Source organism: Hemitrygon akajei, chromosome 3, assembly GCF_048418815.1.
Source record: "Hemitrygon akajei chromosome 3, sHemAka1.3, whole genome shotgun sequence".
NCBI classification, from domain to species: Eukaryota; Metazoa; Chordata; class Chondrichthyes; order Myliobatiformes; family Dasyatidae; genus Hemitrygon; species Hemitrygon akajei.
Window position 1 is genome coordinate 199,410,326 of NC_133126.1, and position 26,016 is coordinate 199,436,341.

Consider the following 26,016-nt stretch of genomic DNA (forward strand, 5'->3'; position numbering starts at 1 on the left):
TATGATCAGCCGTGTTTTTCAATCGTAGAAAAGATGAACAGAATGAAAATTTCAACGTCGATTGAAGCTGGAGAGGCCGCTGCAGCTGTGTGTGCCGCCATCTTGTGATGTCATTGGCACTGTTTCCTACAGGGAGCATGTGCATTGGCGGTGAGCTGGAACCTCTGGCTTATAATCTTGGTCCCCTGACCAAGAGATGTATCACCACCTGGTACGAAGGCTCCAGTACACAGGATCACAAATGGCGGCAGAGAGTTGTAAACTCGGCATCAAGGACATCGTCAAAAGGCAACATCTTTTACCAAGGACCCTCACCACCCAGGACATGCCCTCTTCTCATTGCTACCATCAGGGAGGAGGTACAGGAGCCTGAACACACACACTCAATGATTCAGGAACAGCTTCTTCCCCTCTGCCATCAGATTTCTGAATGGACAATGAACCCATGAACACAAACACTATTTGAACTATTTAGTTATTTCTTGTAACTAAGACCATAAGATATAAAAGCAGAATTAGTCCATTTGGCCCATCAGCATAGTAACTTGTAGAAATTTATTACATATTGCGCTGTACTGCTGCCACAAAGCAGCAAATTTCACTACATACCTCGGTGAGAATAAGCCTGATTCTGATTCTAAAGGTCCCTCTCCTTTCGATCAACTTTTGTGTCCCTCTCCCCTCAATCACTTGAGCTTCTTCTCCCATAGTTCATCTTCCCTGTTCCTCCCCCCCCCCCCCACCAAACTGGTTCCACCTGTCTCCCAAGGTGTATCTCTATGCATCTCCCCACCCCCACCTGGATCCCTCTGTCCATCATCGCCCACCTGACCTGGTTCCACCAATCACCTACCATGCTCTGCCTCAGCCCTCACTCTCATCTCATTTCACCGGCTGTCTGCGTGTCACATTCGGAATAAGGTGGACAACTAAAATCAAATAACTTGAGGCATTTTCATGTAAAATGTCACATTTTACTTCAAGTAATTATTGTTTACATATTGAAAACTGCAGAGTGACCGGGCTGTTGATCTGTAGTGGCCCCTGCTTCACATTCTGTATCAGCCATCTTGTCTCCCTGTTGATGAGTTTCACCCACAGGCCTGTAACCTGGGCGACCGTCGCTCTTCCGGTAGGATTTCCGTGTGAAGACGCCAACAAGGAACATCTCTAGAATTAGCAGCTGGTTGTTCATGACTGCGGAGGAGTAGACAGCACTGGAGTTACTGAAAGGTTGTGATCAGTCCGTGTAATGCCTCAATCAAGAGGTAACATCTCTAGTGATGAGATCCTTAGCACTGTGGTCGCAGCTCACCGAATCACATAGGCAAACACATCTGTACATACACAGGCGAATACACAGTGGCCACTTTATTAGGTACACCTGCTCATTAGTGCAAATATCTAATCAGCCAATCGTGGCAGCAACCCAATGCATAAAAGCATGCAGACATGGTCAGGAGGTTCAGTTGTTGTTCAGAACGGGGAAGAATCGTGATCTGAGTGACTTTGACAGTGGAATGATTTTCGGTGCCAGATGGGGAGATTTGGGTATCTCAGAAACTGCTGATCTCCTGGGATTTTTACACACAACAGTCTCCAGAGATTACAGGGAATGGTATGAAAACAAAAAAAAAATTAAAGAGCAGTTCTGTGGGTGAAAATGCCTTGTTAATGAGAGAGGTCAGAGGAGAATGTCCAGACTGGTTCAAGCTGACAGGAAGGTGACAGTAACTCAAATAACCAGACATTACAACGGACGAGCATCTCTGGATGCACATCACATCAAACCTTGATGTGGATGACCACAAGCATATGCATTAGCTACAGGAGGTGGCCACTGAGTGTGGGGAGATATAATTACTTTAAAAAGGCTCTGGGCTAGATAGTTGGATGGGAAAGGAGGAGAGGGATATGGACTAGCGTAGGGGGCGCCTCGGTTGGTGTGGGTGTGATGCCCACCCCTTTGCTGGATTCCGAATGTTGAACAGAGGTTTGGATTGAAGCCCAAAGATCGATCATGACTGCAGAGGTCAAGGCCCAATGACCGAAGCTTGGGTCTGTGAATCTCTGCAAGTCTGCCGGGGCCCTGTGCCAACAAATATGCTGCAGACAATGGGCTGAGGTATTGTTGAGGAACCCTACTGTTGCCTGTTTGGGTTGAGAGGGATAATGCAACGATGATGCAACGATGGAGCAGCCTTGTTGGGCTGAATGGCCTCAATCTGTTCCTATTTCTTATAGAAAGAGGAAGTGAGTGAGCTGAAAGGTGGGTGTGTGTTTTAAAACCGTCAATCCTAGGATGGGAGTGGGCCGAGAAGCAGAAGGGTGGGTGGGGGGCCAGGGGAGGGGGTGTGTGGTCACTGGGTCCTTTGCACACCCTCCCCACCAACCCACACACTCAGCCTGCAGGTGTCCCCCGGTGTGGCTTACGTACGTTGGCCTCTGGTCCTGGCGGAGTAGGGGGGAGTGCAGCCAATGTGTCCGGCCCCGGCTAGCGTTCCGATGATGGAATTCTGCAGCGATGACAGGATGAGAGTCACCTGAGGGTTGGAGGAATGAGGAAAGGGTGAGGAATAGATTCTGGTAGATGGAGACATGATGGGAGGAGGGAGCTGGGCGATAACTTGTGACTAGGAATCTGGGAAAATGCCCCTCCATCCCTAACTCCCTCCACTCCAACTTTCCCTCACCTGCATTCAGCTTCTTCCTCCTCCTCCTACCCCAGCTCCATTCCTTCCCCATTACCCCCGCCAACCCTTTCCCCCCCCCCACTTCCTCTCCCCCACCCCCACAATTCCCTCCATTCTCCTGGGGAAAGTGGAGGAGGAAGTACAAACTGGTAGGTGATAGACGAGATAGATGGCTGAAAGACTATTTATTCTTTCCTTAGGTGCTGCCTGACCTGCTGAGTTCCTCCAGCACTTTGTGTGTGTTGCTCAATATTCCCAGCATCAGCAGAATCTTTCCTGTTTATATTCAAGGTTCTTAGATCCTGGTTCCATTTTTGATAACCTTAGTATTTTTTTAAAGTATCAGCACCTTGGCGTTAACTTGCACAGTGACTAGCGAGTCGTACGTTATTGAGTTCCATTACATTTTAGTCCATCATGACCCAGCACATCCCTGCATGCAGCAAGTTAGCAACAATGCTAAGGGATATCTGATGGTAACATTTTCATCACAATAGTACCTGCTGTGATCAGCTCCAAGAGACATTCAAGAGTTAGTGGTTCTCTGTCCCATATCATTAACATCCCAGTGATCATCGTTAAACAGATAATCAATTAAATCAGTCATATCAATGATTTCCTGACCAACAGACTACAGTTAGTAAGGACAGGCTAGACTTCCACACCAACAGACCACAGTCAATAAGGACAAGATGGACCAACAGACCCAGTCAATACGGACAGACTGGACTCCCTGACCAGCAGACGCCAGTCAGTAAGGACAGACTAGACTTCCTGACCAACAGACCCCAGTCAGTGAGGACGGACTAGACTTCCTGAACAACAGACCCCAGTCAGTAAGGACAGACTAGACTCCCTGACCAACAGACCCCAGTCAGTAAGGACAGACTAGACTCCCTGATCAACAGACCCCAGTCAGTAAGGACAGACCAGACTCCCTGATCAACAGACCCCAGTCAGTAAGGACAGACCAGACTCCCTGATCAACAGACCCCAGTCAGTAAGGACAGACCAGACTCCCTGATCAACAGACCCCAGTCAGTAAGGACAGACTAGACTCCCTGACCAACAGACCCCAGTCAGTAAGGACAGACTAGACTCCCTGACCAACAGACCCCAGTCAGTAAGGACAGACTAGACTCCCTGATCAACAGACCCCAGTCAGTAAGGACAGACTAGACTCCCTGACCAACAGACCCCAGTCAGTAAGGACAGACTAGACTCCCTGACCAACAGACCCCCAGTCAATAAGGACAGACTAGACTCCCTGAACAACAGACCCCCATCAGTGGGGACAGACTAGACTCCCTGAACAACAAACCACTGTAAGGACAGGCTATTGAATTGAATTGTCTTTATTACTTACATCCTTCATATACATGAGGAGTAAAAATCTTGACATTACATCTCTGTCTAAATGTGCAATTTATAGTAATTTATAATGAATAGTATATACAACAGGACGGTCAATATAACATAGAAATACAGATGTGTCTGCATGAATTAATCAGTTTGATGGCCTGGTGGAAGAAGCTATCCTGGAGCCTGTTGCTTCTGGCTTTTTTGCTGCAATACCATTTCCTGGATAGTAGCAGCTGGAACAGTTTGTGATTGGGGTGACTCGGGTCCCCAATGGTCAGACCCTATTTACACACCTGTCTGTAAATGTCCTGAATAGTGGGAAGTTCACTTCTGCAGATACGCTGAAATGTTCACACCACTCTCTGCAGAGTCCTGCGATTAAGGGAGGTACAGATCCCATACCCGGCAGTGATGCAGCCAATCATGATGCTCTCAATTGTGCCCCTTTAGAAAGTTCTTGGGATTTAGGGGCCCATACCAAACTTCCTCAACCATCTGAGGTGAAAGAGGTGCTGTTGTGTCCTTTTCACCGCACAGCTGGTGTGTACAGACCACGTGAGATCCTCGGTGATGTTCATGCTGAGGAAATTAAAACTGTTCACCCTCTCAACAGGTGCTAGCCTGTCTCCATTCCTCCTGAAGCACACAACCAGCTGCTTTGTTTTTGCGACATTGTGGGAGAGGTTGTTTTCTTAACACCACTGTGTCAGGGTGATGAATTCTTCTTTGTAGACTGCCTCATTATTATTTGAGCCAGGATCCAGCTGCACAAGGCAGGGTGAAGGCCGAGGCCTCTGAGGTTCCTGTCAGAGCCTGGAGGGAATGATGGTGTTGAATGCTGAACTGTAGGCCAAGAATAACATTCTCACATAAGCATCCCCCCGTCCAGATGTTTAAGGACGGTGTGTAGAGCTGTGGCTATTGCATCATCTGTTGAGCGGTTGTGTCAGTAGGCAAATTGAAGGGGGGTGGGGCAGTTAGGGTGGTAGCAAGCTGCACCACTGCGCTTAGCTCTGAAGTCAGCGATGGTGTGCAGACCTTGCCATAAGCTGCACATGTTGTTGGTGGAGAGTTGTGTCTGGATCTTGTCCCTGTATTGTTTCACTGCACAGATAGAAACTGCATTTCTTGAGTTCCTGTTGGTGTCGTGTGGTAAATACTGCTCGTACAGAACTGTTGATCCAGGGTTTCTGGTTTGGATAGACCCTGACTGATTTCTGGGCGATTTCCGGACCCTGTGAACTTGGAGTTATCCATATCATGGAAGACAATCCAAATGACGTCATCAAAACAGTCCTGTAGCATGGAGGCTATTGGTCGGACCAGGAGTGGATGGTTTTAACTATGGCTGCCTCTTGTTTCAGCTGTACCTCGGCAGCAGACTGAACAACAGACCCTCATCAGAAAGGACAGACTGGACTCCCTGACCAACAGACCCCCGTCAGTAAGGACAGACTAGACTCCTTACTAACAGTCCCCCATCAGTAAGGACAGACTAGACTCCCTGACCAACAGACTCCAGTCAATACGGACAGACTAGACTCCCTGACCAACAGACCCCAGTCAATACGGACAGACTAGACTCCCTGACCAATAGACCCCAGTCAGTAAGGACAGACTTGACTCCCTGATCAACAGACCCCAGTCAGTAAGGACAGACCAGACTCCCTGATCAACAGACCCCAGTCAGTAAGGACAGACCAGACTCCCTGATCAACAGACCCCAGTCAGTAAGGACAGACCAGACTCCCTGATCAACAGACCCCAGTCAGTAAGGACAGACCAGACTCCCTGATCAACAGACCCCAGTCAGTAAGGACAGACCAGACTCCCTGATCAACAGACCCCAGTCAGTAAGGACAGACTAGACTCCTGACCAACAGACCCCAGTCAGTAAGGACAGACTAGACTCCCTGACCAACAGACCCCAGTCAGTAAGGACAGACTAGACTCCCTGACCAACAGACCCCAGTCAGTAAGGACAGACTAGACTCCCTGATCAACAGACCCCAGTCAGTAAGGACAGACTAGACTCCCTGACCAACAGACCCCAGTCAGTAAGGACAGACTAGACTCCCTGATCAACAGACCCCCAGTCAATAAGGACAGACTAGACTCCCTGACCAACAGACCCCAGTCAGTAAGGACAGACTAGACTCCCTGACCAACAGACCCCAGTCAGTAAGGACAGACTAGACTCCCTGACCAACAGACCCCAGTCAGTAAGGACAGACTAGACTCCCTGATCAACAGACCCCAGTCAGTAAGGACAGACTAGACTCCCTGACCAACAGACCCCAGTCAGTAAGGACAGACTAGACTCCCTGACCAACAGACCCCCAGTCAATAAGGACAGACTAGACTCCCTGAACAACAGACCCCCATCAGTGGGGACAGACTAGACTCCCTGATCAACAGACCACTGTAAGGACAGGCTATTGAATTGAATTGTCTTTATTACTTACATCCTTCATATACATGAGGAGTAAAAATCTTGACCTTACATCTCTGTCTAAATGTGCAATTTATAGTAATTTATAATGAATAGTATATACAACAGGACGGTCAATATAACATAGAAATACAGATGTGTCTGCATGAATTAATCAGTTTGATGGCCTGGTGGAAGAAGCTATCCTGGAGCCTGTTGCTTCTGGCTTTTTTGCTGCAATACCATTTCCTGGATAGTAGCAGCTGGAACAGTTTGTGATTGGGGTGACTCGGGTCCCCAATGGTCAGACCCTATTTACACACCTGTCTGTAAATGTCCTGAATAGTGGGAAGTTCACTTCTGCAGATACGCTGAAATGTTCACACCACTCTCTGCAGAGTCCTGCGATTAAGGGAGGTACAGATCCCATACCCGGCAGTGATGCAGCCAATCATGATGCTCTCAATTGTGCCCCTTTAGAAAGTTCTTGGGATTTAGGGGCCCATACCAAACTTCCTCAAACATCTGAGGTGAAAGAGGTGCTGTTGTGTCCTTTTCACCGCACAGCTGGTGTGTACAGACCACGTGAGATCCTCGGTGATGTTCATGCTGAGGAAATTAAAACTGTTCACCCTCTCAACAGGTGCTAGCCTGTCTCCATTCCTCCTGAAGCACACAACCAGCTGCTTTGTTTTTGCGACATTGTGGGAGAGGTTGTTTTCTTAACACCACTGTGTCAGGGTGATGAATTCTTCTTTGTAGACTGCCTCATTATTATTTGAGATTAGGCCAATCAATGTAGTATCATCTGCAAATTTAATTAGCAGATTGGAGCTGTGGGTGGCGACACAGTCGTGGGTATACAGGGAGTAAAGGAGGGGGCTTAGGACACAGCCCCAGGGAACTCCTGTGTTGAGGGTCAGAGAGGCAGAGGTGAGGGAGCCCACTCTTACCACCTGCCGGCAATCTAACAGAAAGGCCAGGATCCAGCTGCACAAGGCAGGGTGAAGGCCGAGGCCTCTGAGGTTCCTGTCAGAGCCTGGAGGGAATGATGGTGTTGAATGCTGAACTGTAGGCCAAGAATAACATTCTCACATAAGCATCCCCCCGTCCAGATGTTTAAGGACGGTGTGTAGAGCTGTGGCTATTGCATCATCTGTTGAGCGGTTGTGTCAGTAGGCAAATTGAAGGGGGGTGGGGCAGTTAGGGTGGTAGCAAGCTGCACCACTGCGCTTAGCTCTGAAGTCAGCGATGGTGTGCAGACCTTGCCATAAGCTGCACATGTTGTTGGTGGAGAGTTGTGTCTGGATCTTGTCCCTGTATTGTTTCACTGCACAGATAGAAACTGCATTTCTTGAGTTCCTGTTGGTGTCGTGTGGTAAATACTGCTCGTACAGAACTGTTGATCCAGGGTTTCTGGTTTGGATAGACCCTGACTGATTTCTGGGCGATTTCCGGACCCTGTGAACTTGGAGTTATCCATATCATGGAAGACAATCCAAATGACGTCATCAAAACAGTCCTGTAGCATGGAGGCTATTGGTCGGACCAGGAGTGGATGGTTTTAACTATGGCTGCCTGTTGTTTCAGCTGTACCTCGGCAGCAGACTGAACAACAGACCCTCATCAGAAAGGACAGACTGGACTCCCTGACCAACAGACCCCCGTCAGTAAGGACAGACTAGACTCCTTACTAACAGTCCCCCATCAGTAAGGACAGACTAGACTCCCTGACCAACAGACTCCAGTCAATACGGACAGACTAGACTCCCTGACCAACAGACCCCAGTCAATACGGACAGACTAGACTCCCTGACCAACAGACCCCAGTCAGTAAGGACAGACTAGACTCCCTGAACAACAGACCCCAGTCAGTAAGGACAGACTAGACTCCCTGACCAACAGACCCCAGTCAGTAAGGACAGACTAGACTCCCCGAACAACAGACCCCCGTCAGTAAGGACAGACTAGACTCCCTGACCAACAGACCCCAGTCAGTAAGGACAGACTAGACTCCCTGACCAACAGACCCCAGTCAGTAAGGACAGACTAGACTCCCTGACCAACAGACCCCAGTCAGTAAGGACAGACTAGACTTCCTGACCAACAGACTCCAGTCAGTAAGGACAGACTAGACTCCCTGGCCAACAGACCCCAGTCAGTAAGGACAGACTAGACTCCCTGAACAACAGACCCCAGTCAGTAAGGACAGACTAGACTCCCTGAACAACAGACCCTAGTCAGTAAGGACAGACTAGACTCCCTGAACAACAGACCCCAGTCAGTAAGGACAGACTAGACTCCCTGAACAACAGACCCCAGTCAGTAAGGACAGACTAGACTCCCTGACCAACAGACCCCAGTCAGTAAGGACAGACTAGACTCCCTGAACAACAGACCCTAGTCAGTAAGGACAGACTAGACTCCCTGAACAACAGACCCCAGTCAGTAAGGACAGACTAGACTCCCTGACCAACAGACCCCCATCAGTAAGGACAGACTAGACTCCCTGACCAACAGACCCCAGTCAGTAAGGACAGACTAGACTTCCTGACCAACAGACCCCAGTCAGTAAGGACAGACTAGACTTCCTGACCAACAGACTCCAGTCAGTAAGGACAGACTAGACTCCCTGACCAACAGACCCCAGTCAGTAAGGACAGACTAGACTTCCTGACCAACAGACTCCAGTCAGTAAGGACAGAATAGACTCCCTGGCCAACAGACCCCAGTCAGTAAGGACAGACTAGACTCCCTGAACAACAGACCCCAGTCAGTAAGGACAGACTAGACTCCCTGAACAACAGACCCTAGTCAGTAAGGACAGACTAGACTCCCTGAACAACAGACCCCAGTCAGTAAGGACAGACTAGACTCCCTGAACAACAGACCCCAGTCAGTAAGGACAGACTAGACTCCCTGACCAACAGACCCCAGTCAGTAAGGACAGACTAGACTCCCTGAACAACAGACCCTAGTCAGTAAGGACAGACTAGACTCCCTGAACAACAGACCCCAGTCAGTAAGGACAGACTAGACTCCCTGACCAACAGACCCCCATCAGTAAGGACAGACTAGACTCCCTGACCAACAGACCCCAGTCAGTAAGGACAGACTAGACTCCCTGACCAACAGACCCCAGTCAGTAAGGACAGACTAGACTTCCTGACCAACAGACTCCAGTCAGTAAGGACAGACTAGACTCCCTGGCCAACAGACCCCAGTCAGTAAGGACAGACTAGACTCCCTGAACAACAGACCCCAGTCAGTAAGGACAGACTAGACTCCCTGAACAACAGACCCTAGTCAGTAAGGACAGACTAGACTCCCTGAACAACAGACCCCAGTCAGTAAGGACAGACTAGACTCCCTGAACAACAGACCCCAGTCAGTAAGGACAGACTAGACTCCCTGACCAACAGACCCCAGTCAGTAAGGACAGACTAGACTCCCTGAACAACAGACCCTAGTCAGTAAGGACAGACTAGACTCCCTGAACAACAGACCCCAGTCAGTAAGGACAGACTAGACTCCCTGAACAACAGACCCCAGTCAGTAAGGACAGACTAGACTCCCTGACCAACAGACCCCCATCAGTAAGGACAGACTAGACTCCCTGACCAACAGACCCCAGTCAGTAAGGACAGACTAGACTTCCTGACCAACAGACCCCAGTCAGTAAGGACTGACTAGACTCCCTGAACCACAGACCCTAGTCAGTAAGGACAGACTAGACTCCCTGACCAACAGACTCCAGTCAGTAAGGACAGACTAGACTCCCTGACCAGCAGACCCCAGTCAGTAATGAGAGGCAGCAACACCTGCAGCACTAAACACTGGTGTTTGATACATTTTTGCCCAAGCCCCTGTGCACTCGTGACTTCATGGCCAATTTCTTCTCTAACTCCATCTGGCAGTTTGCAGATGATAGCACGTAGTGGGACGTATCTCAAATAACGATGAGCACAGGAAGGTGGTAGGGAGCTTAGTAATATGGTGTCAAGACCACAAACTTTCCTTCATTGTTAACAAAATGCTGCTTATTGAGTTCAGGAAGGTGGGGTGCAGTCCTGTCCTAATCACTGGTGCTCAGTTTGAGAGGGTTGAGAACTTCATGGTTCTACTTGAGAACATCACCAAGAGCCTGTCCTGGTCCAAACACATTGATAACACAGCCAAAGAAGCTCAGCAGCACCTCTACTTCCTCAGGAGGCTGTAGCAATTTGGCATGTCCCTGTGGACTCTTCCCAATTCTTATTGAGGCAGCAGAGAAAGCATTCTGTCTGGGTGCTTCACGGCTTGGTATGGCAATCTCTCTGCGTGTGACCACAAGAAACCGCAAAGAGTTGTGGACACAGCTCAGCACATCACGGAAACCAGCCTCCCCTCCATGGAGTCTGTCCACACTTCTCACTGCCTCAATAAAGCAGTCAGTATAACCAAAACCACACCCACCCCAATCATTCTCCCTTCCCCCATCCCATCTGGCAGAAGATGCAAAAGCACATCCCACTGGGCTCAAGGTCAGCATCTACCACACAGTTCTCAGACTCCTGATAAGGTGGACCCTTGACATCACAACTTCCCAGTCAAGGATCTATCAATCTCTGCCTTAAAGACTCCCAACGACCTGGCCTCCATGTCTGCCTGTGGTAACAAATTCAACACCCTCTGCACCTCTAATTTTCTAAACCAGCCTCTATATTTCTCTGCACCTCTGTTTTAAATGGATGCCCCTCTATCCTGAGGCTGTGCCTCTTGTCCTAGACTCCCCCACCATGGGAAACATCCTTTCCACATCTACTCTGTCTGGGCCCTACAACATTCAAAACGTTTCAGTAAGATCCCCCCTCATCCTGCTAAATTCCAGTGAATACTGGCCCAGAGCCATCAAACGTTCCTCATTTGATAACCCTTTCATTCCAGGAATCATTCTTGTGAACCTCCTCTGGACCCTCTGCAATGTCAGCACATCCCTTCTAAGATGAGAAGCCCAAAACTGTTCATAATACGCGAGGTGAGACCTCACCGGTGCCTCATGAAGCCCCAACACCCCCGGGAATTCCCCAACACGCCCGGGATTCCCCCAACACGCCCGGGATTTCCTCAACACCCCCGGGAATTCCTCAACACCCCCGGGAATTCCCCAACACCCCCGGAATTCCCCCAACACCCCCGGGAATTCCCCAACACCCCCGGGATTTCCCCAACACCCCTGGGATTTCCCCAACACGCCCGGGATTTCCTCAACACGCCCGGGATTTCCTCAACACCGCCGGGAATTCCCCAACACCGCCGGGATTTCCCCAACACGCCCGGGATTTCCCCAACATGCCCGGGATTTCCCCAACACCCCTGGGATTTCCTCAACACCCCCGGGATTCCCCCAACACCCCCGGGAATTCCCCAACACCCCCGGGATTCCCCCAACACCCCCGGGAATTCCTCAACACCCCCGGAAATTCCCCAACACCCCCGGGATTTCCCCAACACCCCCGGGATTCCCCCACCACCCCCGGGATTTCCCCAACACACCCGGGATTCCCCCAACACCCCCGGGAATTCCCCCAACACCCCCGGGATTCCCCCAACACCCCCGGGAATTCCCCAACACGCCCGGGATTCCCCCAACACGCCCGGGATTTCCTCAACACCCCCGGGAATTCCTCGACACCCCCGGGATTTCCTCGACACCCCCGGGAATTCCTCGACACCACCGGGAATTCCTCGACACCCCCGGCAATTCCTCGACACGCCCAGGAATTCCTCAACACGCCCAGGATTCCCCCAACACGCCCGGGATTCCCCCAACACCCCCGGGAATTCCCCAACACACCCGGGAATGCCCCAACACCCCCAGGATTCCCCCAACACCCCCGGGAATTCCTCAACACCCCCGGGAATTCCCCAACACCCCCGGGATCTCCCAAACACGCCCGGGATTTCCCCAACACGCCCGGGATTTCCCCAACACGCCCGGGAATTCCCCAACACCGCCGGGAATTCCCCAACACTCCCGGGATTTCCCCAACACGCCCGGGATTTCCCCAACACCCCCGGGATTTCCCCAACACGCCCGGGAATTCCCCAACACGCCCGGGAATTCCCCAACACTCCCGGGATTTCCTCAACATGCCTGGGATTCCCCCAACACCCCTGGGATTCCCCCAACACCCCCCGGGATTCCCTCAACACGCCCGGGATTTCCTCAACACCCCTGGGATTCCCCCAACACCCCCCGGGATTCCCCCAACACGCCCGGGATTCACCCAACACGTCGGGGTTCCCCCAACACGCCCGGGATTTCCCCAACACCCCCGGGATTCCCCCACCACCCCCGGGATTCCCCCAACACCCCCGGGATTTCCCCAACACCCCCGGGATTCCCCCACCACCCCCGGGATTTCCCCAACTCCCCCGGGATTTCCACAACACGCCCGGGATTCCCCCAACACGTCCGGGATTCCCCCAACACGCCCGGGATTCCCACAACACGCCCGGGATTCCCCCAACACACCCGGGATTCCCACAACACGCCCGGGATTCCCCCAACACGCCCGGGATTCCCACAACACGCCCGGGATTCCCCCAACACCCCCGGGATTCCCCCAACACGCCCGGGATTCCCACAACACGCCCGGGATTCCCCCAACACCCCCGGGATTCCCCCAACACGCCCAGGATTTTCTCACTACATCCCAATTTCCCTACCACGTGCAGGATTTCCTGACCGCCTCTGGGATTTTCCCAACATGGCCGGGATTTCCCCAACATGCCCGGGATTCCCCCAATACCCCCGGGATTACTCCAACACGCCCGGGAATTCCCCAACACGCCCGGGATTTCCCCCAACACCCCCAGGATTTCCCCAACACGCCCGGGATTCCCCCAACGCGCCCAGGATTTTCTCACTACATCCCGATTTCCCTACCACATGCAGGATTTCCTGACCGCCTCTGGGATTTCCCCAACACGCCCGGGATTCCCACCAACACCCTGGATTTACCCCCCACACCCTGGATTCCCTCAACACTCTCGGATTTCTCTACCACGTGCAGGATTTCCCCATCGCACCGGGAATTTCCTGACCCTACCCAGGATTACCCCAGGATTCTCACCGCCATTCCCTTGGATCCCAACCATTCCTTGGAAGGGCAACGCAGCCACTGACTGACCTGGAAAAGCGCGAACTTGCACGCCAGGTTCTGGTCGGCCTGGAGAAGTTTGGAATGTCGGAACAGGATGGCGATCGGCCACAGTCCCACGATGGTGGAGACTCCCAGAAAGAGGTTTATCCACAGGAAGATGCTGGACGCCGACCACTGAGAAACGCAGGGAGTGGCAGAGTTAGAGTACGGTGAGGCCGCAGGGAGTGGCAGAGTTAGAGTACGGTGAGGCCGCAGGGAGTGGCAGAGTTCGGGCACGGTGAGGCCGCAGGGAGTGGCAGAGTTAGAGTATGGTGAGGCCGCAGGGAGTGGCAGAGTTCGGGCACGGTGAGGCCGCAGGGAGTGGCAGAGTTCGGGCACGGTGAGGCCCGCAGGGAGTGGCAGAGTTCGGGCATGGTGAGGCCGCAGGGAGTGGCAGAGTTCGGGCACGGTGAGGCCGCAGGGAGTGGCAGAGTTAGAGTACGGTGAGGCCGCAGGGAGTGGCAGAGTTAGAGTACGGTGAGGCCGCAGGGAGTGGCAGAGTTCGGGCACGGTGAGGCCGCAGGGAGTGGCAGAGTTAGAGTACGGTGAGGCCGCAGGGAGTGGCAGAGTTAGAGTACGGTGAGGCCGCAGGGAGTGGCAGAGTTCGGGCACGGTGAGGCCGCAGGGAGTGGCAGAGTTAGAGTACGGTGAGGCCGCAGGGAGTGGCAGAGTTAGAGTACGGTGAGGCCGCAGGGAGTGGCAGAGTTAGAGTACGGTGAGGCCGCAGGGAGTGGCAGAGTTAGAGTACGGTGAGGGCCGCAGAGAGTGGCAGAGTTAGAGTACGGTGAGGCCGCAGGGAGTGGCAGAGTTAGAGTACGGTGAGGCCGCAGGGAGTGGCAGAGTTAGAGTACGGTGAGGCCGCAGGGAGTGGCAGAGTTAGGGCACGGTGAGGCCGCAGAGAGTGGCAGAGTTAGAGTACGGTGAGACCGCAGGGAGTGGCAGAGTTAGAGTACGGTGAGGCCGCAGGGAGTGGCAGAGTTAGAGTACGGTGAGGCCGCAGGGAGTGGCAGAGTTAGAGTACGGTGAGGCCGCAGAGAGTGGCAGAGTTAGGGCACGGTGAGGCCGCAGGGAGTGGCAGAGTTCGGGCACGGTGAGGCCGCAGGGAGTGGCAGAGTTCGGGCACGGTGAGGCCGCAGGGAGTGGCAGAGTTAGAGTACGGTGAGGCCGCAGGGAGTGGCAGAGTTAGAGTACGGTGAGGCCGCAGAGAGTGGCAGAGTTAGGGCACGGTGAGGCCGCAGGGAGTGGCAGAGTTAGAGTACGGTGAGGCCGCAGGGAGTGGCAGAGTTAGAGTACGGTGAGGCCGCAGAGAGTGGCAGAGTTAGAGTACGGTGAGGCCGCAGGGAGTGGCAGAGTTAGAGTACGGTGAGGCCGCAGGGAGTGGCAGAGTTAGAGTACGGTGAGACCGCAGAGAGTGGCAGAGTTAGAGTACGGTGAGGCCGCAGGGAGTGGCAGAGTTAGAGTACGGTGAGGCCGCAGGGAGTGGCAGAGTTAGAGTACGGTGAGGCCGCAGGGAGTGGCAGAGTTCGGGCACGGTGAGGCCGCAGGGAGTGGCAGAGTTAGAGTACGGTGAGGCCGCAGGGAGTGGCAGAGTTAGGGCACGGTGAGGCCGCAGGGAGTGGCAGAGTTAGAGTACGGTGAGGCCGCAGGGAGTGGCAGAGTTCGGGCACGGTGAGGCCGCAGGGAGTGGCAGAGTTAGAGTACGGTGAGGCCGCAGGGAGTGGCAGAGTTCGGGCACGGTGAGGCCGCAGAGAGTGGCAGAGTTAGAGTACGGTGAGGCCGCAGGGAGTGGCAGAGTCAGAGTACGGTGAGGCCGCAGGGAGTGGCAGAGTTAGAGTACGGTGAGGCCGCAGAGAGTGGCAGAGTTCGGGCACGGTGAGGCCGCAGGGAGTGGCAGAGTCAGAGTACGGTGAGGCCGCAGGGAGTGGCAGAGTTAGAGTACGGTGAGGCCGCAGAGAGTGGCAGAGTTCGGGCACGGTGAGGCCGCAGGGAGTGGCAGAGTCAGAGTACGGTGAGGCCGCAGGGAGTGGCAGAGTTAGAGTACGGTGAGGCCGCAGGGAGTGGCAGAGTTCGGGCACGGTGAGGCCGCAGAGAGTGGCAGAGTTAGAGTACGGTGAGGCCGCAGGGAGTGGCAGAGTCAGAGTACGGTGAGGCCGCAGGGAGTGGCAGAGTTAGAGTACGGTGAGGCCGCAGAGAGTGGCAGAGTTCGGGCACGGTGAGGCCGCAGGGAGTGGCAGAGTCAGAGTACGGTGAGGCCGCAGGGAGTGGCAGAGTCAGAGTACGGTGAGGCCGCAGGGAGTGGCAGAGTTAGAGTACGGTGAGGCCGCAGAGAGTGGCAGAGTTCGGGCACGGTGAGGCCGCAGGGAGTGGCAGAGTTAGTGCACGGTGAGGCCGCAGGGAGTGGCAGAGTTAGAGTACGGTGAGGCCGCAGGGAGTGGCAGAGTCAGAGTACGGTGAGGCCGCAGGGAGTGGCAGAGTTCGGGCACGGTGAGGCTGCAGAGAGTGGCAGAGTTAGGGCACGGTGAGGCTGCAGAGAGTGGCAGAGTTCGGGCACGGTGAGGCCGCAGGGAGTGGCAGAGTTCGGGCACGGTGAGGCCGCAGGGAGTGGCAGAGTTAGGGCACGGTGAGGCTGCAGAGAGTGGCAGAGTTCGGGCACGGTGAGGCCGCAGGGAGTGGCAGAGTTCGGGCACGGTGAGGCCGCAGGGAGTGGCAGAGTTAGAGTACGGTGAGGCCGCAGGGAGTGGCAGAGTTAGAGTACGGTGAGGCCGCAGGGAGTGGCAGAGTTCGGGCACGGTGAGGCCGCAGAGAGTGGCAGAGTTCGGGCACGGTGAGGCCGCAGGGAGTGGCAGAGTTCGGGCACGGTGAGGCCGCAGGGAGTGGCAGAGTTAGAGTACGGTGAGGCCGCAGGGAGTGGCAGAGTTAGGGCACGGTGAGGCCGCAGGGAGTGGCAGAGTTAGAGTACGGTGAGGCCGCAGGGAGTGGCAGAGTTAGAGTACGGTGAGGCCGCAGGGAGTGGCAGAGTTAGGGCACGGTGAGGCCGCAGGGAGTGGCAGAGTTAGAGTACGGTGAGGCCGCAGGGAGTGGCAGAGTTAGGGCACGGTGAGGCCGCAGGGAGTGGCAGAGTTCGGGCACGGTGAGGCCGCAGGGAGTGGCAGAGTTAGAGTACGGTGAGGCCGCAGGGAGTGGCAGAGTTAGAGTACGGTGAGGCCGCAGGGAGTGGCAGAGTTAGAGTACGGTGAGGCCGCAGGGAGTGGCAGAGTTAGAGTACGGTGAGGCCGCAGGGAGTGGCAGAGTTAGAGTACGGTGAGGCCGCAGGGAGTGGCAGAGTTAGGGCACGGTGAGGCCGCAGGGAGTGGCAGAGTTCGGGCACGGTGAGGCCGCAGGGAGTGGCAGAGTTAGAGTACGGTGAGGCCGCAGGGAGTGGCAGAGTTAGAGTACGGTGAGGCCGCAGGGAGTGGCAGAGTTCGGGCACGGTGAGGCCGCAGGGAGTGGCAGAGTTAGAGTACGGTGAGGCCGCAGGGAGTGGCAGAGTTAGAGTACGGTGAGGCCGCAGGGAGTGGCAGAGTTCGGGCACGGTGAGGCCGCAGGGAGTGGCAGAGTTAGAGTACGGTGAGGCCGCAGGGAGTGGCAGAGTTAGAGTACGGTGAGGCCGCAGGGAGTGGCAGAGTTAGGGCACGGTGAGGCCGCAGGGAGTGGCAGAGTTAGGGCTCGGTGAGGGCGCAGGGAGTGGCAGAGTTCGGGCACGGTGAGGCCGCAGAGAGTGGCAGAGTTAGGGCACGGTGAGGCCGCAGAGAGTGGCAGAGTTAGGGCACGGTGAGGCCGCAGGGAGTGGCAGAGTTAGAGTACGGTGAGGCCGCAGGGAGTGGCAGAGTTCAGGCACGGTGAGGCCGCAGAGAGTGGCAGAGTTAGGGCACGGTGAGGCCGCAGGGAGTGGCAGAGTTCGGGCACGGTGAGGCCGCAGGGAGTGGCAGAGTTAGAGTACGGTGAGGCCGCAGGGAGTGGCAGAGTTCAGGCACGGTGAGGCCGCAGAGAGTGGCAGAGTTAGGGCACGGTGAGGCCGCAGGGAGTGGCAGAGTTAGAGTACGGTGAGGCCGCAGGGAGTGGCAGAGTTCAGGCACGGTGAGGCCGCAGGGAGTGGCAGAGTTAGAGTACGGTGAGGCCGCAGGGAGTGGCAGAGTTAGAGTACGGTGAGGGCGCAGGGAGTGGCAGAGTTCGGGCACGGTGAGGCCGCAGAGAGTGGCAGAGTTAGGGCACGGTGAGGCCGCAGGGAGTGGCAGAGTTAGAGTACGGTGAGGCCGCAGGGAGTGGCAGAGTTCAGGCACGGTGAGGCCGCAGAGAGTGGCAGAGTTAGGGCACGGTGAGGCCGCAGGGAGTGGCAGAGTTAGAGTACGGTGAGGCCGCAGGGAGTGGCAGAGTTCAGGCACGGTGAGGCCGCAGGGAGTGGCAGAGTTAGAGTACGGTGAGGCCGCAGGGAGTGGCAGAGTTAGAGTACGGTGAGGCCGCAGGGAGTGGCAGAGTTAGGGCACGGTGAGGCCGCAGGGAGTGGCAGAGTTCGGGCACGGTGAGGCCGCAGAGAGTGGCAGAGTTCGGGCACGGTGAGGCCGCAGGGAGTGGCAGAGTTCGGGCACGGTGAGGCCGCAGGGAGTGGCAGAGTTAGAGTACGGTGAGGCCGCAGGGAGTGGCAGAGTTAGAGTACGGTGAGGCCGCAGGGAGTGGCAGAGTTAGAGTACGGAGAGGCCGCAGAGAGTGGCAGAGTTAGGGCACGGTGAGGCCGCAGGGAGTGGCAGAGTTAGAGTACGGTGAGGCCGCAGAGAGTGGCAGAGTTAGGGCACGGTGAGGCCGCAGGGAGTGGCAGAGTTAGGGCACGGTGAGGCCGCAGGGAGTGGCAGAGTTAGAGTACGGTGAGGCCGCAGGGAGTGGCAGAGTTAGAGTACGGTGAGGCCGCAGGGAGTGGCAGAGTTCGGGCACGGTGAGGCCGCAGGGAGTGGCAGAGTTAGAGTACGGTGAGGCCGCAGGGAGTGGCAGAGTTAGAGTACGGTGAGGCCGCAGGGAGTGGCAGAGTTAGAGTACGGTGAGGCCGCAGGGAGTGGCAGAGTTAGAGTACGGTGAGGCCGCAGAGAGTGGCAGAGTTAGAGTACGGTGAGGCCGCAGGGAGTGGCAGAGTTCGGGCACGGTGAGGCCGCAGGGAGTGGCAGAGTTAGAGTACGGTGAGGCCGCAGGGAGTGGCAGAGTTAGAGTACGGTGAGGCCGCAGGGAGTGGCAGAGTTAGGGCACGGTGAGGCCGCAGGGAGTGGCAGAGTTAGGGCTCGGTGAGGGCGCAGGGAGTGGCAGAGTTCGGGCACGGTGAGGCCGCAGAGAGTGGCAGAGTTAGGGCACGGTGAGGCCGCAGGGAGTGGCAGAGTTAGAGTAAGGTGAGGCCGCAGGGAGTGGCAGAGTTCGGGCACGGTGAGGCCGCAGGGAGTGGCAGAGTTAGAGTACGGTGAGGCCGCAGGGAGTGGCAGAGTTCAGGCACGGTGAGGCCGCAGAGAGTGGCAGAGTTAGGGCACGGTGAGACCGCAGAGAGTGGCAGAGTTAGAGTATGGTGAGGCCGCAGGGAGTGGCAGAGTTAGAGTACGGTGAGGCCGCAGGGAGTGGCAGAGTTCAGGCACGGTGAGGCCGCAGGGAGTGGCAGAGTTAGAGTACGGTGAGGCCGCAGGGAGTGGCAGAGTTAGAGTACGGTGAGGCCGCAGGGAGTGGCAGAGTTAGGGCACGGTGAGGCCGCAGGGAGTGGCAGAGTTCGGGCACGGTGAGGCCGCAGAGAGTGGCAGAGTTCGGGCACGGTGAGGCCGCAGGGAGTGGCAGAGTTCGGGCACGGTGAGGCCGCAGGGAGTGGCAGAGTTAGAGTACGGTGAGGCCGCAGGGAGTGGCAGAGTTAGAGTACGGTGAGGCCGCAGGGAGTGGCAGAGTTAGAGTACGGAGAGGCCGCAGAGAGTGGCAGAGTTAGGGCACGGTGAGGCCGCAGGGAGTGGCAGAGTTAGAGTACGGTGAGGCCGCAGAGAGTGGCAGAGTTAGGGCACGGTGAGGCCGCAGGGAGTGGCAGAGTTCGGGCACGGTGAGGCCGCAGGGAGTGGCAGAGTTCGGGCACGGTGAGGCCGCAGGGAGTGGCAGAGTTAGAGTACGGTGAGGCCGCAGGGAGTGGCAGAGTTAGAGTACGGTGAGGCCGCAGGGAGTGGCAGAGTTAGAGTACGGTGAGGCCGCAGGGAGTGGCAGAGTTCGGGCACGGTGAGGCCGCAGGGAGTGGCAGAGTTCGGGCACGGTGAGGCCGCAGGGAGTGGCAGAGTTAGAGTACGGTGAGGCCGCAGGGAGTGGCAGAGTTAGAGTACGGTGAGGCCGCAGGGAGTGGCAGAGTTAGGGCACGGTGAGGCCGCAGGGAGTGGCAGAGTTAGGGCACGGTGAGTCCGCAGGGAGTGGCAGAGTTAGAGGACGGTGAGGCCGCAGGGAGTGGCAGAGTTCGGGCACGGTGAGGCCGCAGAGAGTGGCAGAGTTAGGGCACGGTGAGGCCGCAGAGAGTGGCAGAGTTAGAGTACGGTGAGGCCGCAGGGAGTGGCAGAGTTAGGGCTCGGTGAGGGCGCAGGGAGTGGCAGGGTTAGGGCACGGTGAGGCCGCAGGGAGTGGCAGAGTTAGAGTAAGGTGAGGCCGCAGGGAGTGGCAGAGTTCGGGCACGGTGAGGCCGCAGGGAGTGGCAGAGTTCAGGCACGGTGAGGCCGCAGAGAGTGGCAGAGTTAGGGCACGGTGAGACCGCAGAGAGTGGCAGAGTTAGAGTACGGTGAGGCCGCAGGGAGTGGCAGAGTTAGAGTACGGTGAGGCCGCAGGGAGTGGCAGAGTTCGGGTACGGTGAGGCCGCAGGGAGTGGCAGAGTTCAGGCACGGTGAGGCCGCAGGGAGTGGCAGAGTTAGAGTACGGTGAGGCCGCAGGGAGTGGCAGAGTTAGAGTACGGTGAGGCCGCAGGGAGTGGCAGAGTTAGGGCACGGTGAGGCCGCAGGGAGTGGCAGAGTTAGAGTACGGTGAGGCCGCAGGGAGTGGCAGATTTCGGGCACGGTGAGGCCGCAGAGAGTGGCAGAGTTCGGGCACGGTGAGGCCGCAGGGAGTGGCAGAGTTCGGGCACGGTGAGGCCGCAGGGAGTGGCAGAGTTAGGGCACGGTGAGGCCACAGAGAGTGGCAGAGTTAGGGCACGGTGAGGCCGCAGGGAGTGGCAGAGTTAGAGCACGGTGAGGCCGCAGGGAGTGGCAGAGTTAGAGTACGGTGAGGCCGCAGGGAGTGGCAGAGTTAGAGTACGGTGAGGCCGCAGGGAGTGGCAGAGTTCGGGTACGGTGAGGCCGCAGAGAGTGGCAGAGTTCGGGCACGGTGAGGCCGCAGGGAGTGGCAGAGTTCGGGCACGGTGAGGCCGCAGGGAGTGGCAGAGTTAGAGTACGGTGAGGCCGCAGGGAGTGGCAGAGTTAGAGTACGTTGAGGCCGCAGGGAGTGGCAGAGTTAGAGTACGGTGAGGCCGCAGAGAGTGGCAGAGTTCGGGCACGGTGAGGCCGCAGGGAGTGGCAGAGTTAGAGTACGGTGAGGCCGCAGGGAGTGGCAGAGTTAGAGTACGGTGAGGCCGCAGGGAGTGGCAGAGTTAGAGTACGGTGAGGCCGCAGGGAGTGGCAGAGTTCGGGCACGGTGAGGCCGCAGGGAGTGGCAGAGTTAGAGTACGGTGAGGCCGCAGGGAGTGGCAGAGTTCGGGCACGGTGAGGCCGCAGGGAGTGGCAGAGTTAGAGTACGGTGAGGCCGCAGGGAGTGGCAGAGTTAGAGTACGGTGAGGCCGCAGGGAGTGGCAGAGTTCGGGCACGGTGAGGCCGCAGGGAGTGGCAGAGTTAGAGTACGGTGAGGCCGCAGGGAGTGGCAGAGTTAGAGTACGGTGAGGCCGCAGGGAGTGGCAGAGTTAGAGTACGGTGAGGCCGCAGGGAGTGGCAGAGTTCGGGCACGGTGAGGCCGCAGGGAGTGGCAGAGTTAGGGCACGGTGAGGCCGCAGGGAGTGGCAGAGTTCGGGCACGGTGAGGCCGCAGGGAGTGGCAGAGTTAGAGTACGGTGAGGCCGCAGGGAGTGGCAGAGTTAGAGTACGGTGAGGCCGCAGGGAGTGGCAGAGTTAGGGCACGGTGAGGCCGCAGGGAGTGGCAGAGTTCGGGCACGGTGAGGCCGCAGGGAGTGGCAGAGTTAGAGTACGGTGAGGCCACAGGGAGTGGCAGAGTTCGGGCACGGTGAGGCCGCAGGGAGTGGCAGAGTTAGAGTACGGTGAGGCCGCAGGGAGTGGCAGAGTTAGGGCACGGTGAGGCCGCAGGGAGTGGCAGAGTTCGGGTACGGTGAGGCCGCAGAGAGTGGCAGAGTTCGGGCACGGTGAGGCCGCAGGGAGTGGCAGAGTTCGGGCACGGTGAGGCCGCAGGGAGTGGCAGAGTTAGAGTACGGTGAGGCCGCAGGGAGTGGCAGAGTTAGAGTACGGTGAGGCCGCAGGGAGTGGCAGAGTTAGAGTACGGTGAGGCCGCAGAGAGTGGCAGAGTTAGAGTACGGTGAGGCCGCAGAGAGTGGCAGAGTTAGAGTACGGTGAGGCCGCAGAGAGTGGCAGAGTTAGGGCACGGTGAGGCCGCAGGGAGTGGCAGAGTTCGGGCACGGTGAGGCCGCAGGGAGTGGCAGAGTTCGCGCACGGTGAGGCCGCAGGGAGTGGCAGAGTTAGAGTACGGTGAGGCCGCAGGGAGTGGCAGAGTTAGAGTACGGTGAGGCCGCAGAGAGTGGCAGAGTTAGGGCACGGTGAGGCCGCAGGGAGTGGCAGAGTTCGGGCACGGTGAGGCCGCAGGGAGTGGCAGAGTTCGGGCACGGTGAGGCCGCAGGGAGTGGCAGAGTTAGAGTACGGTGAGGCCGCAGGGAGTGGCAGAGTTAGAGTACGGTGAGGCCGCAGGGAGTGGCAGAGTTAGGGCACGGTGAGGCCGCAGGGAGTGGCAGAGTTAGGGCTCGGTGAGGGCGCAGGGAGTGGCAGAGTTCGGGCACGGTGAGGCCGCAGAGAGTGGCAGAGTTAGGGCACGGTGAGGCCGCAGGGAGTGGCAGAGTTAGAGTAAGGTGAGGCCGCAGGGAGTGGCAGAGTTCGGGCACGGTGAGGCCGCAGGGAGTGGCAGAGTTAGAGTACGGTGAGGCCGCAGGGAGTGGCAGAGTTAGAGTACGGTGAGGCCGCAGGGAGTGGCAGAGTTCGGGCACGGTGAGGCCGCAGGGAGTGGCAGAGTTCGGGCACGGTGAGGCCGCAGGGAGTGGCAGAGTTAGAGTACGGTGAGGCCGCAGGGAGTGGCAGAGTTCAGGCACGGTGAGGCCGCAGAGAGTGGCAGAGTTAGGGCACGGTGAGACCGCAGAGAGTGGCAGAGTTAGAGTATGGTGAGGCCGCAGGGAGTGGCAGAGTTAGAGTACGGTGAGGCCGCAGGGAGTGGCAGAGTTCAGGCACGGTGAGGCCGCAGGGAGTGGCAGAGTTAGAGTACGGTGAGGCCGCAGGGAGTGGCAGAGTTCGGGTACGGTGAGGCCGCAGGGAGTGGCAGAGTTCAGGCATGGTGAGGCCGCAGGGAGTGGCAGAGTTAGAGTACGGTGAGGCCGCAGGGAGTGGCAGAGTTAGAGTACGGTGAGGCCGCAGGGAGTGGCAGAGTTAGAGTACGGTGAGGCCGCAGGGAGTGGCAGAGTTAGGGCACGGTGAGGCCGCAGGGAGTGGCAGAGTTCGGGCACGGTGAGGCCGCAGAGAGTGGCAGAGTTCGGGCACGGTGAGGCCGCAGGGAGTGGCAGAGTTCGGGCACGGTGAGGCCGCAGGGAGTGGCAGAGTTAGAGTACGGTGAGGCCGCAGGGAGTGGCAGAGTTAGAGTACGGTGAGGCCGCAGGGAGTGGCAGAGTTAGAGTACGGAGAGGCCGCAGAGAGTGGCAGAGTTAGGGCACGGTGAGGCCGCAGGGAGTGGCAGAGTTAGAGTACGGTGAGGCCGCAGAGAGTGGCAGAGTTAGGGCACGGTGAGGCCGCAGGGAGTGGCAGAGTTCGGGCACGGTGAGGCCGCAGGGAGTGGCAGAGTTCGGGCACGGTGAGGCCGCAGGGAGTGGCAGAGTTAGAGTACGGTGAGGCCGCAGGGAGTGGCAGAGTTAGAGTACGGTGAGGCCGCAGAGAGTGGCAGAGTTAGGGCACGGTGAGGCCGCAGGGAGTGGCAGAGTTCGGGCACGGTGAGGCCGCAGGGAGTGGCAGAGTTCGGGCACGGTGAGGCCGCAGGGAGTGGCAGAGTTAGAGTACGGTGAGGCCGCAGGGAGTGGCAGAGTTCGGGCACGGTGAGGCCGCAGGGAGTGGCAGAGTTAGAGTACGGTGAGGCCGCAGGGAGTGGCAGAGTTAGGGCACGGTGAGTCCGCAGGGAGTGGCAGAGTTAGAGGACGGTGAGGCCGCAGGGAGTGGCAGAGTTAGAGTACGGAGAGGCCGCAGAGAGTGGCAGAGTTCGGGCACGGTGAGGCCGCAGGGAGTGGCAGAGTTAGGGCACGGTGAGGCCGCAGGGAGTGGCAGAGTTAGGGCACGGTGAGGGCCGCAGGGAGTGGCAGAGTTAGAGTACGGTGAGGCCGCAGGGAGTGGCAGAGTTCGGGCACGGTGAGTCCGCAGGGAGTGGCAGAGTTAGAGTACGGTGAGGCCGCAGGGAGTGGCAGAGTTCGGGCACGGTGAGGCCGCAGAGAGTGGCAGAGTTAGGGCACGGTGAGGCCGCAGGGAGTGGCAGAGTTCGGGCACGGTGAGGCCGCAGGGAGTGGCAGAGTTCGGGCACGGTGAGGCCGCAGGGAGTGGCAGAGTTAGAGTACGGTGAGGCCGCAGGGAGTGGCAGAGTTAGAGTACGGTGAGGCCGCAGGGAGTGGCAGAGTTAGGGCACGGTGAGTCCGCAGGGAGTGGCAGAGTTAGAGGACGGTGAGGCCGCAGGGAGTGGCAGAGTTCGGGCACGGTGAGGCCGCAGAGAGTGGCAGAGTTAGGGCACGGTGAGGCCGCAGAGAGTGGCAGAGTTAGAGTACGGTGAGGCCGCAGGGAGTGGCAGAGTTAGAGTACGGTGAGGCCGCAGGGAGTGGCAGAGTTAGGGCTCGGTGAGGGCGCAGGGAGTGGCAGGGTTAGGGCACGGTGAGGCCGCAGGGAGTGGCAGAGTTAGAGTAAGGTGAGGCCGCAGGGAGTGGCAGAGTTCGGGCACGGTGAGGCCGCAGGGAGTGGCAGAGTTCAGGCACGGTGAGGCCGCAGAGAGTGGCAGAGTTAGGGCACGGTGAGACCGCAGAGAGTGGCAGAGTTAGAGTACGGTGAGGCCGCAGGGAGTGGCAGAGTTAGAGTACGGTGAGGCCGCAGGGAGTGGCAGAGTTCAGGCACGGTGAGGCCGCAGGGAGTGGCAGAGTTAGAGTACGGTGAGGCCGCAGGGAGTGGCAGAGTTCGGGTACGGTGAGGCCGCAGGGAGTGGCAGAGTTCGGGCACGGTGAGGCCGCAGAGAGTGGCAGAGTTCGGGCACGGTGAGGCCGCAGGGAGTGGCAGAGTTCGGGCACGGTGAGGCCGCAGGGAGTGGCAGAGTTAGAGTACGGTGAGGCCGCAGGGAGTGGCAGAGTTAGAGTACGGTGAGGCCGCAGGGAGTGGCAGAGTTAGAGTACGGTGAGGCCGCAGGGAGTGGCAGAGTTCGGGCACGGTGAGGCCGCAGGGAGTGGCAGAGTTCGGGCACGGTGAGGCCGCAGGGAGTGGCAGAGTTAGAGTACGGTGAGGCCGCAGGGAGTGGCAGAGTTAGAGTACGGTGAGGCCGCAGAGAGTGGCAGAGTTAGGGCACGGTGAGGCCGCAGGGAGTGGCAGAGTTCGGGCACGGTGAGGCCGCAGGGAGTGGCAGAGTTCGGGCACGGTGAGGCCGCAGGGAGTGGCAGAGTTAGAGTACGGTGAGGCCGCAGGGAGTGGCAGAGTTAGAGCACGGTGAGGCCGCAGGGAGTGGCAGAGTTAGGGCACGGTGAGGCCGCAGGGAGTGGCAGAGTTAGGGCACGGTGAGTCCGCAGGAGTGGCAGAGTTAGAGGACGGTGAGGCCGCAGGGAGTGCAGAGTTCGGGCACGGTGAGGCCGCAGAGAGTGGCAGAGTTAGGGCACGGTGAGGCCGCAGAGAGTGCAGAGTTAGAGTACGGTGAGGCCGCAGGGAGTGGCAGAGTTAGAGTACGGTGAGGCCGCAGGGAGTGGCAGAGTTAGGGCTCGGTGAGGGCGCAGGGAGTGGCAGGGTTAGGGCACGGTGAGGCCGCAGGGAGTGGCAGAGTTAGAGTAAGGTGAGGCCGCAGGGAGTGGCAGAGTTCGGGCACGG

The 26,016-nt window shown here is 57.7% G+C and overlaps 1 protein-coding gene across 1 annotated transcript in view; it reads right to left on the minus strand.

Annotated features, from left to right (window-relative positions):
• Positions 1–962: 962 nt before the first annotated feature.
• The window catches only part of LOC140725786 (organic solute transporter subunit alpha-like), a 146,165-nt gene continuing 121,111 nt past the window's right edge, over positions 963–26,016 (minus strand). The window contains exons 7-9 of the mRNA XM_073041698.1: positions 13,662–13,808; positions 2,438–2,543; positions 963–1,197 (exon numbers count right to left, since the gene is read on the minus strand). Coding sequence (XP_072897799.1) covers positions 995–1,197; positions 2,438–2,543; positions 13,662–13,808 — 456 coding nt within the window. The 3' untranslated portion in view covers positions 963–994. The remainder of the gene's footprint in view (positions 1,198–2,437; positions 2,544–13,661; positions 13,809–26,016) is intronic.